The 16,933-nt window shown below is 33.6% G+C and overlaps 1 protein-coding gene across 1 annotated transcript in view; it reads left to right on the top strand.

The window, feature by feature from the left end:
* Window positions 1–16,143, top strand: part of LOC149794608 (porphobilinogen deaminase-like) — a 35,905-nt gene extending 19,762 nt beyond the window's left edge. Inside the window, exons 8-11 of the mRNA XM_089968894.1 lie at window positions 2,527–2,685; window positions 3,256–3,309; window positions 5,069–5,173; window positions 6,396–16,143. Coding sequence (XP_089825020.1) covers window positions 2,527–2,685; window positions 3,256–3,309; window positions 5,069–5,173; window positions 6,396–6,641 — 564 coding nt within the window. The 3' untranslated portion in view covers window positions 6,642–16,143. The remainder of the gene's footprint in view (window positions 1–2,526; window positions 2,686–3,255; window positions 3,310–5,068; window positions 5,174–6,395) is intronic.
* The last annotated feature ends 790 nt before the right edge of the window (window positions 16,144–16,933 follow it).

The raw sequence follows: 16,933 nt of genomic DNA, 5'->3' as shown, positions 1-16,933 counted from the left end.
CATGTAGTGTTACATAACAGTTATGAAATCTTGTAGTGTTACATAACAGTTATGAAATCATGTAATGGTACATAACAGTTATGAAATCATATAGTGGTACATAACAGTTATGAAATCATGTAGTGGTACATAACAGTTATGAAATCATAATCATGTAGTATTACATAACAGTTATGAAATCATGTAGTGTTACATAACAGTTATGAAATCATGTAGTGGTACATAACAGTTATGAAATCATGTAGTGGTACATAACAGTTATGAAATCATGTAGTGGTACATAACAGTTATGAAATCATGTAGTGTTACATAACAGTTATGAAATCATGTAATGGTACATAACAGTTATGAAATCATGTAGTGGTACATAACAGTTATGAAATCATTTAGTGGTACATAACAGTTATAAAATCATGTAGTGGTACCTAACAGTTATAAAATCATGTAGTGGTACCTAACAGTTATAAAATCATGTAGTGGTACATAACAGTTATGAAATCATGTAGTGTTACATAACAGTTATGAAATCATGTAATGGTACATAACAGTTATGAAATCATGTAGTGGTACATAACAGTTATGAAATCATGTAGTGGTACCTAACAGTTATAAAATCTTGTAGTGGTACATAATAGTTATGAAATCATGTAGTGGTACATAACAGTTATGAAATCATGTAGTGTTACATAACAGTTATGAAATCATGTAATGGTACATAACAGTTATGAAATCATGTAGTGGTACATAACAGTTATGAAATCATGTAGTGGTACATAACAGTTATGAAATCATGTAGTGATACATAACAGTTATGAAATCATGTAGTGTTACATAACAGTTATGAAATCATGTAGTGGTACATAATAGTTATGAAATCATGTAATGGTACATAACAGTTATGAAATCATGTAGTGGTACCCAACAGTTATAAAATCATGTAGTGGTACATAACAGTTATGAAATCATGTAGTGGTACATAACAGTTATGAAATCATGTAGTGGTACATAACAGTTATAAAATCATGTAGTGGTACATAACAGTTATGAAATCATGTAGTGGTACATAACAGTTATGAAATCATGTAGTGGTACATAACAGTTATGAAATCATGTAATGGTACATAACAGTTATGAAATCATGTAATGGTACATAACAGTTATGAAATCATGTAGCGGTACATAACAATTATTAAATCATGTAGTGGTACATAACAGTTATTAAATCATGTAGTGGTACATAATTTCAGCCTTAGCAGTAAATATTGATTTGTTACAGGAGAGCATCCTTAACATGTGCTGGATACAAATATTCAGTAAACTCATTACATGTCAGATATCTTCTTATTCATATTTGGGGTAACTCATTAAATAAATGAAGGAGACATGATGGTAGTTGAATATGTCATTTATTGCATATGTGTATGTGTATTTGATGGTAGTTGAATATGTCATTTATTGCATATGTGGTATGTGTATTTGATGGTAGTTGAATATGTCATTTATTGCATATGTGGTATGTGTATTTGATGGTAGTTGAATATGTCATTTATTGCATATGTGGTATGTGTATTTGATGGTAGTTGAATATGTCATTTATTGCATATGTGGTATGTGTATTTGATGGTAGTTGAATATGTCATTTATTGCATATGTGTATGTGTATTTGATGGTAGTTGAATATGTCATTTATTGCATATGTGTATGTGTATTTGATGGTAGTTGAATATGTCATTTATTGCATATGTGGTATGTGTATTTGATGGTAGTTGAATATGTCATTTATTGCATATGTGGTATGTGTATTTGATGGTAGTTGAATATGTCATTTATTGCATATGTGGTATGTGTATTTGATGGTAGTTGAATATGTCATTTATTGCATATGTGTATGTGTATTTGATGGTAGTTGAATATGTCATTTATTGCATATGTGGTATGTGTATTTGCAGCACTAATCAGTTTCACCACACTTCTCACTTAGGGACGGATCACTTAATTAGAGGGTGGGTGGGGGCAGTATTTTCTTTCCAACCAGAAGGATTTTTGTTTTCTTTTATCACAAGGTAAAAAAAATTAATTTTTGAATTAGTTTTATTTCTGCTAACAGAAGCAAGAGTCCTGTAACATACAACCCTCCTGAACTTGATTTTTTGCTTAACAATTTTGACTAAGGTCATTTTAGTATCTTTAATGGGTTTCTTTTTTTTTTGGGAGGGGGAGTGATGATAAACACAAGAAGATGTAGACAGACTAAATTTCTTTATAACAGTGTGGCAAAGCAATTGGTTTGCACTTCTGTTAATCAGAATTTGATCCAAATTCTGGTACATTTAAGAACAAGTTCTTATCCTTACATTTTTTCTCCAGTTTCTTTAGTTGTAACCTCAAAGACTACTTCATGCCAGCATCTGGATGAAGAAACAAATGGTTTACAGTGCTTGAAGATATTTTATATTCAGCATAAGGTTGAAAAAGAATTAAACTTACTAAAAAAAAATGAAATTAACCCAAAACTCTCAATTTTAGGTGCTGGATACAGATGTGTGTATGTATGCAGTCAGTCAGGGGGCCATGGGAGTGGAGTGTCGCTATGAGGACCAGAAAACGCTAGATCTTTTAGCAACTATTCATGATCCAGATACTGCATTATGCTGCATTGCAGAGAGAGCATACCTTAAAGAACTGGTGAGATAATGATGCTTTGTTTGAAGGAAACAAAATGTTTTCCTTTTTAATGCATTCTCATCTTGCAGTTTTTCTTCCAAAGCTCTAGATTGGTTTGGTTTCTTTCATAATGGTGTTATATCTTAGTTTAAAGGATATGAAAATCAGCATGTATGTTCATGTAACAATCACATGTGTTTTTGCCTTTTATATCTAAAGTTATTTGAGATAAAGGAATGACACTTGGGATATTTTTATAGCATCATTAGCAAGTGTGACACGTATATCATGGGGGGGTCATATCTTTAAGGTCAAGGTTTTGGCTCGTTATAATATACTTTTGGTGACACTTTCCTTTCTCCTCTAAAACTTTCAAGACATTTGAGATTAATGAATGAAACATTGCATACTTGTGCATCAGCTATAGAAGGTGAGTCATATATCATAATGGGGGTCCTATTTCTTAGTCAAGGTCACTGTTCAGAATTTAAAGCTTTACCTCACACTTTCATTTTCACTTTATAACCTAAGAGTTGTTGGAGATAAATGGATGGAGCTTGATACACTCACTATTATATTTTTTTTTTATAGGGAGGAGGGTGTAGTGTACCTGTCTCTGTGGAAACAAAATTGAGAGAAAATAAGGTTTGTACTTGTAGATAAGTTTTACAGAAAAAACCTGTATCGCTATACCTCTAAATTGATTACAGATGTCTTATTAAGTTTTAACAAATGATTATCTCTGATTTACCACACTATATGTGAAATAGGATAGTACCACTTAATTTCACATTCTATTTTTTTACACAGTAAAAATACATATTGGTGTCATTGTAGGCAGGGTCAACTAGCGATTGTCCACACACTCATGCCTTATCTGCACAGATGATGGACGTGTTTCACTCATCTATTACCTGTACTACCTTTGTTACTCCTTTATGCTATGTATTGGGGCTTCATTAACTAGTAATTTACTTCAATACTTGTGTATAATTTTGAAGATTGACAAAACTTTATTGTATGTACTACATTCTTTTAGTAAGTTGGCAAGGTCTGTACAATCAGGCAGTTGGCAAGGTCCATACATTCAGGCATTTGGCAAGGTCCATACATTCAGGCATTTGGCAAGGTCCATGCATTCAGGCTTTTGGAAATGTCAATACATGCAGGCATTTGGCAAGGTCCATACAAGCAGGCTTTTCCGAGACATTTTCATGCTCAACATGCTGTACTCCTGAAATTTCAATGATTGTTTCCTGGAGCTGAGGATGATTTAGAGTCTGATATTGATGGAAGTTTATGACAAATGTGACCAAAACAAATGGAACACTGGACACAGTTTGATACTCCAGATAATCCAATGGCAAGTCATGCCTGTTGAAGGCTTGTCTTAGATTTTTAGGACTGAACCTGCCTTTTCTGCACTTTTATTTTCTTTGCTTGTATTTGTAGCCATTCTTCTGTCTCTTCTGTTTTTATATCCCTGTCCAGCATGTCTGTTATTCAGACAAATAAAGGTGAAATTTACTGATATTTCCAGCTGAATGCCTCTGAAAATCTGTTGTAGCTGATAGAAATAACCACCAGTTAATGTTGTCCAATATCTTGGGTCAGTTTCTAAATGCACTATGCTCAATGCAAAGTTGTTAAACACTGAATTTGAAACACTTCTGCTCTAAACAAGGGAGTATTCCTTGTTTATGGGGTGAATATGTAAACCTAATTTATGTTAAAGGACAACAAAATGATAATGTTTTAATATTAATCTAGAATGCTTCTGGCTGATAGGGACTCATTACAAATGTGTATAGTTTTAATCAAACGATGAGGTATGGGAGGATTTAATAGCTATGGGGTCAGGTAAGTATTCTCAGAGAAAATAATTATGAAAAGTCAACATTTGTTGTGCAAAACCACCTTGTCAATAAAATCAGAGAACAAACATCTGGATGTAACTTTTGCTGTGTGTTGATTCCATTTTCTCACTGCAGTCAAATGCATATTGACACTTGTTTATTAAAATCTTTCTCAGTACTGATCAAAAGTCTCTCTCTCTTTTCTTGGCCAAATTACTTTCCCTTTTGTTCAGAACTGAGTATGTATGACATATTTTGCACTTTTTGCAATACTGAAATTGTGATCAAAATTTTTCTAGGACATTTCAACATGAAATGACTGAACTTAGTTCTCAGTGCTGAGAGACAGCAAGACACAGAATGCAGTGGTTTGCAAGTTTATCAAAAGAACATTCTTGGCTTAATAGGTGTAGTATTATGGATTCCTCAGAACTATTTAGTCATTCTATGTCAGCACTCCTGCCTCATACATCTGTAAAAATAATTTTTTCAAATTATCAAGCAGTGCAAGTGTAGTGTTGATAACTGTTAATTTTCTTCTGCTGCAGATTGAAATCAGGGGAGGTGTGTTCAGTCTTGATGGTACTGAAGCTGTCATTGACTCCCACTCTGCCTCACTGAAAACAGACGATGATGAACCACCTTTAAAGAAGGTAAACAAGAATATATTAAACAAAACAACTCCAGCATCTTCAGATGCTCACATGTGTGCCTATCTTAACATGGATCATATTAAATAACACCTATGCAATCAAAACCCAGATTAAATAACACCTATGCAATCAAAACCCAGTGCCCTATAATGTTGAAGTCTGCTTGTCAGACCTGTTTACAGCTGTGAATTTACCATAATTTCTATGAAGAATTAAACAAAAATATTGTCTATGGTACAAGTTCTTGGTGTTATAGGCTGTGGCTTTTTTGACAAAGATGCAGTATGCCAGAGTTCAATCCATGTATTAATCCCATTGGATCTGTTGTTGAGAAACTTGATCTATAAGTGAAATTTGGTAAATTCAAGCTTCTAAATGATTATGCATGATATCACATGTCAAACCAGTGACTTTGTTGAATTGGTGATTGACACATGAAATGTGACTTTACATCAGCAAGTTCATAAACACTGGTTGGTATAGAAGGAGGATGGGAGATGTAACTCAGTATGGGATGAGCAAAACTGAAAATTGCCACCTAGATACCTTGTAGGGTGCTAAAAGAAAGCTGTTTGAGGTAAATCCACAATGAGTGTTGGGATGTAAAACTATAGATGGTGTTTTAAATTATGGAAAAAGCTGTTTGGGGTTGATCAGCAACGAGTGTTAGGATGTAAAACAGTTTGGTGTTTTAAATTATGGAAATGATTTAGGCAAAATTGCATTAGACATCTGTCTTGGTAAACGAGTCTAACTTATTAATGTAATATCATTCAGAACAGTTATTCTTATGTTAGATTCTGCATGTAAGATAGGACCACTCCAGTGGCCTAGAGGTTAGAGCACCCACCTTGGATGCGGGAGGTCACAGCTTCAGATCCCAGTAAGTTGTACCAAAGACTTATAAAAATGGTGCTAACAGCTTCCTCGCTTGGCGCTCAGCATTAGGAGGTTAGTGTTAGGACTGGTCAGCCTGGTGTTGGGATAATGTAACTGGATGGGACATCATGTTACATGTCTGCAGCATGATGCCCCAGAGCTAGATATCACTATAAACTGCCACACTTAAGACATCGTAGCAATATAACTAAAAATTTTTTAAAGCTATGTTAAAAATCCAAATCACACACACATGCATGTAAGATACATGCTATTTTAATATGTAACCTTACTGCACTAATCATTCACAGATTCTATCTGAGTATTTGTTTTGTAATTCCAGCAAAAAGAGACCTCTAATGGTCCCAAACTCTTCTCTTCAATTGTTCACACCAAGGGGATCAGTAAAGAGAAGTGTAGGATTGCAGAGAATGTTGGCAAGGAATTAGCTGATAGACTACTCCAGACTGAAGCTGCTGGTATCCTAGCAATGGCAAGACAGCAAACTGAGGAGGCCATTTTGGAAGAGAAGAAAAAGAAGGAGGCAGACAAAAATGAGACAGAAATTGATCAGACACCAAAATGTTAAAATATTAACAACTAAAAGAAAAAGTCACAAAATTATTTCCAGTTTTTTTCTACATTATGACTTCATTTATATTTTCTTGCAGTCTCCTGGCTTCTTTTATATATTCATATTTTTCAGTTTATCCCTATCTCACCTATTGATGGATGGACATTAGCTTAATTTACCTGTGTTGGTGGACAGAAATACAGTTTATTTTGATGGCACAAGTTCAGATTCCAAATTTTTTATTGTTACATGTTAATGGTTTTCTTAGAAAAACAGTTTGGTATTGATGATGAATACCAAAGTGTACTTTGAGTGATCTATAGGATTTTGTACTATGGCCTCAGAAAGTTACTGGTTTAAATTAAACATACTTGAGTCTCAACAGCATTAATATACACGAGATTGATGGATCAAAATACATAATTATACCCATATATTGAACCAATTTTAAACTTTTATGATAATTGTTGATTTTAGTGCATGAGGAGGTTAAGGTATAGGTCACATATTTAATTCACATTTTACATTCGTTGTCACAATTGGTAACTGAACTGATTGATGACTACCAGGTCAAGTGTTAATGGACTTGGGACAAGTGGCTGAGATAGATATTTGTTTTTCAGGTCACCTGCTTCTAAAGGATGTGACCTTATGGTATGGCCCCGTGTCCAGCTTGCAGTACCAGTTGTGTGTTGTCTTTCAGCATTTGGTGTTTTAAACCTTGTTTCAAAAACTGATTGACCAATTTCAACCAAAATTAGCATAGTGTATATTGGCACAAAGGGCGTTTTGATTTATACAAATGATGACTAATATGGCTGCCATTACTAAAAGTGGAAAACCTTTAACACTTTCTAAAAAAAGATAATTTTAGTAAATTGACAAAACATCCAGGCATAAAGACTTTTACATTGCCTACAGGTGCTGCCTTTGGAACATCGGATATGATTGCCATTACTAACATTACTGACAGTACAATAAAATATTCAAATGACTTCTTCTGTAAAACATCTGGACAGAATTTTCCCAAATTTAATAGAAAACATTAGTGCATGAAGGCTATTTATATTAGTGCGAATGATGCTGATCAGCAATCCAATGTGTCTGCCATTACTAAAATTAAATAAAACGTTTTGGAAACCACTTAACAGAAATGCACAGAATTTAACAGAATGCCCTGTATAGTGATAGCATTGTAAATATTTTTAAAATGATGATGATTTACCAGTAGATATGGATGTAATTGCTAAAATAGGAGAGTCATGAGCAGCTTCCAGACAGAATTTGACTAAATTTTATAACGTCCAGGCATGTAGACATTTCCTAGACATTTTTAATTGTACAGGTGATGCTGATCTGCCGTCAAAACTTATCTGCAGTTATGAAAATAGAAATACCTGTCAAGAACTGCTAAATAATAGAAATACAGTTCACACATATCATCATGGCATAAAAACCATTCAGTTATGTAAAAATTACATCCTGGCATAAGAACCTATCAGTTGACATCCTGGCATAAGGACCTTTTAGTTGTGTAAAAATGACATCATGGAATAAGGACCTTTCAGATATGTAAAAATGACATCTTGGCATAAGGACCTTTCAGATATGTAAAAATGACATCCTGGCATAAGGACCTTTCAGATATGTAAAAATGACATCCTGGCATAAGGACCTTTCAGTTATGTAAAAATGACATCCTGGCATAAGGACCTTTCAGATATGTAAAAATGGCATCCTGGCATAAGGACCTTTTAGTTGTGTAAAAATTATATTCTGGCATAAGGACATTTCAGATATGTAAAAATGACATCCTTTGTTTCATTGTAAATGAAACATACAGTTGGAATGGTTTGCTTTTATGCCAGCAACACAATATTGTTTTATTAGGCTTATTTTTACTGTTGTAATGACATACTGGTATATTTTGAATTAGACTGTAGCAGTTATAGCTGATAGTAACAAAAAGTTTGGATCTGTAAAAATGTATACCAATAATCTTAGTGTGACAACATTGCTGGTCTGGATCTGTAATAATATATAATAAGAATCTTAATGTGGAAACAGCACCATTCTGGATCTGTAATAATATATAATAAGAATCTTAATGTGGAAACAGCACCATTCTGGATCTGTAATAATATATAATAAGAATCTTAGTGTGGAAACAGCACCAGTCTGGATCTGTAGTAATATATAATAAAAATCTTAGTGTGGAAACAGCACCATTCTGGATCTGTAATAATATATAATAAGAATCTTAGTGTGGAAACAGCACCAGTCTGGGTCTGTAATAATATATAATAAGAATCTTAGTGTGGAAACAGCACCAGTCTGGATCTGTAGTAATATATAATAAAAATCTTAGTGTGGAAACGGCACCAGTCTGGATCTGTAATAATATATAATAAGAATCTTAGTGTGGAAACAGCACCAGTCTGGATCTGTAATAATAAATGACAAGAATCTTAGTGTGGAAACAGAACCAGTCTGGATCTGTAATACTATGTAACAAGAATTTTAGTGTGGAAACAATACCAGTTTGGATCTGTAACACTATACAGCAATAATCTTAGTATCGTAACGCTTTTTCTTTTAGAGAACTCTTTGTATGATTTATTACCAAATTTTCATTAATGTTATGAACTTATCAGTCTTTTATATGATTATCTCAAGTCATATTTCTTTATTTTCAAATCTAATTTTCATGATTTGATGCATGGATTTGTAAACTAAAGCAAATGTAATTGGATGCATAAGTTTATAACTTAACTGTCATTCAGGTGCCTAATTAATGAGATCCACAATTTAAGTGATGTCAGTCAGGTGCCTACTTAATATGGCCTACATTGTAAATGATGTCATTCAGGTGCCTACTTAATATGGCCTACATTGTAAATGTAATTTAGGTGCCAACTTAATGTGGCCTACATTTTAAATGATGTCATTCAGGTGCCTACTTAATATGGCCTACATTGTAAATGTAATTTAGGTGCCTACTTAATGTGGCCTACATTTTAAATGATGTCATTCAGGTGTCTACTTAATGTGGCCTACATTGTAAATGTAATTCAGGTGCCTACTTAATGTGCCCCAGATTTTAAATAATGTCATTTAGGTGCCTACCTAATGTGGCCCACATTTTAAATGGTGTCATTTAGGTGCCTACTTAATGTGGCCTACACTGTAAATGATGTCATTCAGGTGCCTACTTACTGTGGCCTACATTGTAAATGGTGTCATTCAGGTGCCTAAATAAAATGGTCCACATTGTAAATGATCTTGCATTACCTAAAACTTGACCATCTCATCATTTTATCATGAGGATCTGTGACCTTTTGTATCACATTTACACATATCACATTGTCTGTGATAGATATTGTTAATCAACATCGATTTAATATATATGGACTCAGGGATATTTTTAATTGTATCACTCCAAAGAATGCAAGAAGTCCCATCTTAAAGATTTGCCCATCAATTTTCTGATTTATTAAAAGCTTTTGTGAAAAATTTATAACTCTTAGGAAAGTTAACTTTTCAAAAGATTTTAGTTTGTCATTTATAAGACAACATTTGTAAGACATTTTGGCAGTGCCTGATCTTGTATATACCCACTGGATGTCTGACCTTATATATACCCACTGGATGTCTGACCTTATATATACCCACTGGATGTCTGACCTTATATATACCCACTGGATGTCTGACTTTATATATTCCCACTGGATGTCTGACTATATATATACCCACTGGAGGTCTGACCTTATATATACCCACTGGATGTCTGACCTTATATATACCCACTGGATGTCTGACCTTATAGATACCCACTGGATGTCTGACCTTATATATACCCACTGGATGTCTGACTATATATATACCCACTGGATGTCTGACCTTATATATACCCACTGGATGTCTGACCTTATATATTCCCACTGGATGTCTGACATTATATATATCCACTGGAGGTCTGACCTTATATATACCCACTGGATGTCTTACCTTATATATACCCACTGGATGTCTGACCTTATATATACCCACTGGATGTCTGGCCTTATATATACCCACTGGATGTCTGACCTTATATATACCCACTGGATGTCTGACCTTATATATATCCACCGGATGTCTGACCTTATATATACCCACTGGATGTCCAATGTCCAACAGTACAATACATCCAAAGAATGTACATACTTTTCTGAATTTTATATTTAATTATCCCTAACTGCACATTTGTCTCAGAATTTGTATAAATTTAAGCACATACTCGGCCACAGTGTGCATATTTCTAAACTGTAGACCCATTCTAGAAAGACTTTGATATTTTGGTTTTAAAAAACCAATATAGTTTTAAAAAATTGTTGAAGCTTTGATTTTATTTTACTATTCCTACAGTTCTGAAAACAGAGTTACTTGTGTATCAAATTACCTCTACTTAAAATGGGTTCAGTAATGTTTATAATTAGAGAAGTCTCTGCATGCAGTTCAAGGATTTTATAGACATTTTTTGTGTGTCCATTTTGCAATATTTTCATTCAAATTGAAGGATTATTTTAAGATGATTTTTTTAATGTGATATAAATTTGTTGCACTAACTGATTTCCAGTAAGTCTGAATAATATATTTATATATATATATATATATATATATATATATATATATATATATATGATTATTTTCATTTAAATGCCATTTTCAATGGCAGGGATCGTCCTGGGCTTCGCCAATGTCGCAAATTGCGATTTTTTTTCCTTATTGGCGACAAAAATATCCCATCTGGCGATTTTTTTGGCGACATACTTTTTGGTTATTTAATTTGTACATACAATCATGGATTTGGACTGAATAAATTTAAAGCCAGAACGAAAGGAAGCCATAAACTTGACTAAGCAATGCATTGGAATCAATCTGTTACACAAACGATCCTTTGTTCTTATTGACAACCCTATCTTTACAGTGCATTGTTACATCATAATCTGCTTATGCTGACATCTGGGCTGAGTACCGTATGCTGCGATACAGTCAATCATGCTACCGCGCTATACCTACAACTGACCGACTTCTGAAGACGTGAATAGAACAGATACAATTAATTGTATGGCTAATCCTTCTGTTTTTTTATACATATACCAATACAATAGTTTTGCTGAACCTTCATAGAAAACTGATAACCTTTGAAGTACCGACTACTGTGTATAAATACAAAGCAAATGGAAAAAATCTCAATCACAATTACATCTGTCGCCAGTGCAGCATTTTACTCATTGATCTTTTCCTTTTGCCATCAGTCCCGTGTTACGGCTGCAGAGACTTAAACTCCGCAACAAGAAATAGCAAAAAAAAAAAAAAACAGTTTTGCATAATTAATAATAATTATTTATTTCTCAAAATACAGGAGTGAAAGAATCCCTAAATTGGGTGTGAATTTACGCTTATATATACGGTCCAATATTGCCAGGTGTTGACTCGTGTAAGTTTCATGCGTGGGAATGGAGATCCTATTTTTCTTGTCGAGAAAATTTATACAGCATTCAGTGATCATTCTTGGGATTTAGGAAGCAAATCGCTACAAGCTTTGTGAAGCTAGCCATAAAAGGGGGGGGGGGAGGCTGCTGAGAGACTACTGGTGTCACCTGTCAGCACTGAGGACTGTGAACGTGGATTCAGTAAGATGAACCTCATAAAAACTGACATCAGAAATAAGCTCTGCATCTCATCTCTCGAGAATTTAATGAGAATCAGCATGTACAGATGTGAAAAATTAGACTTTGAAACTGCATTCAACAAGTGGGCAGCCCAAAAATCGCGACGGATCTTCATGTAACACTTTGTAACATTTTGTTAATGCTTGTTGTAATTAAAGTATTAACTAATCCATCTTTTGTAATTTTCATTGCCTGTTACATTAATAGACTAAATTAACACTTGGAAAAATGTACACTACTTTTTTTGGCAACACTTTTTGAAAATTGGCGACAAAATATTGAGGTTGGCGATTATTTTGGCGACAGCTTTTTAAAAGCCAGGACCATCCCTGAATGGATTGAGAACACCTGTAGAAGTTTCCCAAGCACCCTTGCAGCATGTACTCCTGTCAACATCTAACTCAACAAAAGCACAATATTGCTCAAATCTGCATGAAAATGATTAGTTTCTTGCAGTCATTTTGAATTTTAAACCAACCTTACGTATCTCCATGCAAACACTGTTATATCTGTTTCTACTTCATTTAAACAGCTTTGCTGATGTTAATCATATATCATGAATTTAGAACTCAAAATATCTCTTTTTAATCATGACTATCCCCATCCAAAGGAATTTTAGTTTGCTGGGTGAGTCAGCTTTTGATGAGGTGTGAACATAGAATGGATTGAGTTGATTTGCTAACTGGTCATTTAGAGATGTATTCAAAGACTGTCGACCAGCAAGAAACAGCTCAAGAATTAAAGTTCAGACTGATTAATTTGCCCAAAATAGAAGTGCATCAGGGATCGGAGTGATCAACAAGTTTCTAAATGTCCTGGACTAAGATGTTTAGTGATTTACATTAGCCAAAGTCGAGTAGAAATAGATAAAATAATGTTTGCATGGAGCTATAAATGGTTGGTTTATAAATTTAAAATATTTGAAAGAATTTGATCATTTTAATTTGTGGTTTCATTTATTCAGTTGTATATTGAGGCATATATGCCAACCATTATGCTTTTTTTCACTAAATTATGCCTTATGAGTAAACATATATGGATTACGCTTTTTCGGTACATCCACCTTCCAAAAAAATTAAGTTGTTTGTTTTCTTGTTTTTATTAACATCCCATTAATCCCACAGACCTTATTTTAGAAAAGACGGCTTCTACGTAACTACAGTATAAGAGTACGCTTGTCCGTGCACTTTCCTAACAGTATTATGTTCTATTTATAGCAACTATCCTATTACCTAGAAACATGCTGGTTCTACTTTCAAACTGTCGACCTTGTATTCTATTTATAGCAGCTGCATGGCTTAGTGAGGAGAGAACAGACTGGTTTTCTAATTTTTAATCTTTACTCGCAGATTCTTTTTTATAATTTATATTTAGTACAGAACCAGTCTATAGGTATTTGGTGCTAAAAGGTATAATTTAGTTTAGTTGATGCATATTTGAGAGCAAAAATATCTCCTTTCAAATAATTTCACAGATGGATTAGAAAGAGGCCAAAAATAAACAAAACAAAAAATAACAATCCTCCAAAGATGAGGACACGGGGGCAGCATCACGTGACGTCTATTGCAGGCCATGTGGAAATAATTTTACTATTTGGCACTAAAAGTATTCAGATGTATTCTAGTCGATGTTTGTGTTAGAGCACATATATTTTTTCAAAGAATTTCACAGGTGGATCAGAAAAAGACAAACGATTCCTTAAAATATGAATACATGAATGGCATAATACAGCGTTCCATTCTCGGGCACAGGGGCTCATATCGTTGCTTAAAATTGACCAGTCATACCTGTACTATATAGTACATGTATGACATCAGTTTTAAGCAACGATACGAGTTCCTGTATTCTAGGGCAGCATCATGCTCATTGCAGTCTGTGCGGAAACGATTTTAATATTGGGCATGTTGGTAAATTGTATGTGGAGAAACACTTGAAAACAAAGAAACACATCGAATTAGCTCGTCTTACGAACTCCAATACTAAGGTAGCTTCTTATCTGCAGCAGAACTAAAGTGCAGACATGAATGTTATAAATGCAGAGATGTTGTTTACTGAGTTCTTAATAGAAAGATAATGAAGATCTAGCTATTGATGCAGAAGCAAGAGAATTCATAGAACACAATTCAACTCTAGCTATGAAGGTGTTTTATGATAATGTTAAAGATTATTATGCTACAGCCTGTGATTACATGCTCCAGAAATTCCCCTAAGGAGATGAAGTGTTTTTAAATGCTTCATTTGCTGATGTAAATGAGAGAGAGTCAAAAAGCTTCAAAAGTGTTAGATTCTTTGTCAAGAGATATCCCTTTCTATTACCATCTTCGTCTACCTTGGATCATCTGGAAGGAGAATTCCTGAAGTATAAAGTTGGGATTCTACCTGACAATATACTTAATGCAGATAGAGTTGATGTGCAGTGGTACCTTATTTCCCAGCTAAAAGACACAATCACTGGAAGATATAAATTTCCTCTTCTTTGTCAGGTTATGAAAGGAATATTGGTTCTTTACCATTCTAATGCTGACTGAGAGATTGTTCAGTATTAACAAACATAAAACTGAATTCAGATCCAAGCTCAGTAACCCAGTACTATGTGCTCTACTGGTATGCAAAACATTCATGGTCTCAGCTAGTACAAAGTATTTTAAAATGCAACATGAAAATCTGTTACATTCTAAAGCTAAAAGTGCTACATATGAAAGTAGTAAAGGATGTTAAAAGATGAGAGGGGCAAATAAATCATTGTTTATTGAATTTTTAGCATGTTATATGTGGATTCTTCTTTTTGTCCACTTGGATTACAATTTTTCCTCATCAGGGGTTGGCATGTATGTCAAGGTACAAACTGTATTGGGTCTCAGTTTTGGGAGTGACAGTTGTAGATGTTTAAATTTTCAGAGATCGACAAGTTCGACGTTTAATATACATAAAATGATGACATTTATTTAACCACATATATTGTACATTACATATATTGTACCTTACATATATTGTACATTACATATACTGTACATTATGTATCCTGTACATTACTATAATGTACATTACTTCATTTTGATCTTTTGGTATTTTTTGTTTCATCATTGTCTTTTATATTTGCTTATTTTCAAGTGCATACTTGTTATTCAGTATTTTTAGTACACATTGATTTTTATAAATTGAACATTTGAACTTGATTTATTATTGCACTTATGAATTGTTTGGATTTTGCTTATTTTTGGATGATACATTAGCACATTTTAGTGTGAGTATCACGGGTGAAAGTTTCTCGAAAAAACAATAAAAACAAATGACAGAAGTTGCATGATTTCTAGCAGAGGACCAGTTGTCACCATAGTGCTAATATCTTGTGATTGGATGCAGATTTTTACTTTTTATACATATCTTTGTATGTTTGTCCTAAAATAGATATGATAAATAAATATGTTTTTCCTAAAATAGATATGATAAATAAATATAAAGTTTGTGAGATTTTAACACTATGGCTCAATTGATACACGGAAAGAAACTGGACGCTGCCAATACGATTTATTGTCTCATTTTTAAAGAACATTATGCTGGGTTTTTGTTTGTTTATCTGTTGCTGTATAAAATGATTCATACAAGTCTGAAATGCATTTGTATTATACCAAATTCCTTAACAGCTTTAAATCACTATTTATTATGAATGGAATCTTACTCAGCATGGATAGTATTTTACAACTGGTGTATGTTTTGGAATTTATTATTATCATATACTTTCACTTCAGAATTAAATTGGTGAAGATAAATATGAAATTTAATAAACAAAATAATTTTTAGCTCACCTGGTGATTTGATGGTATGGAACTGTGTTTGTATCATTGACACAAATTACTTATCAACCATCCTGTGTCCATCAACAGTTGTTGCTCTAACCTTTTTCAAATACCATGGGACCAATTCAACCAAATTTAGCAGAGAGCATCCTGGCACATGAGGGTCTTTGAGATTTATACAAATGATGCCAATCTACCTTCCAATATTGCTGCCATTACTAAAATTAAAATTTTTCAAATCTCAACAAAAATTGCTGAACAGAATTCAGTCAGAGTTGATCCAAAAATCTTATTTTCATGAATGCCTTTTAAATTTATCCAGTTGATGTTGATCTTTCATCAGATTTGGCCTCCACTGCTTAAAAAGAAAGTACTTTTCTAAACAACTGGACACATTTGAATCAAATGTAACAGAAAATATCCTGGCATCGTTCAGTACGGGTGCCGTTTATAAAAATAGGAAAAACCTTTTAAAGACTTCTAAAACCTGATGAAAAGTTTGTCACAAATGACAGAAAGCACCCAGGCATAAAGGCTTTTCAGTTTTATACAAATATGTGCCATCATATATTGCTGTTTTAACAAAAAGCAGAAGAACCTTCAGTTGACTTCTCAGAAACCATTGTATATGGCCACCATTACTAAAAATAGAAAATCTTGTGCTGATATCTTTTCAATAAGCACTGAACAGATTTTCTCCAAATTTTCACAGAAGGAACCCAGGCATGGCAGCCTTCTACATTTATATAAATTATGTTAATCCATTAACAAATCTGGCTGCCGTTCCTCTAAA

Source organism: Sinohyriopsis cumingii, chromosome 8 (assembly GCF_028554795.1).
Source record: "Sinohyriopsis cumingii isolate HCF-2022 chromosome 8, ASM2855479v2, whole genome shotgun sequence".
Lineage (NCBI taxonomy): Eukaryota > Metazoa > Mollusca > Bivalvia > Unionida > Unionidae > Sinohyriopsis > Sinohyriopsis cumingii.
Note: the sequence above shows the minus strand (reverse complement) of the source record. Positions and strands in the feature narration are given on the sequence as shown.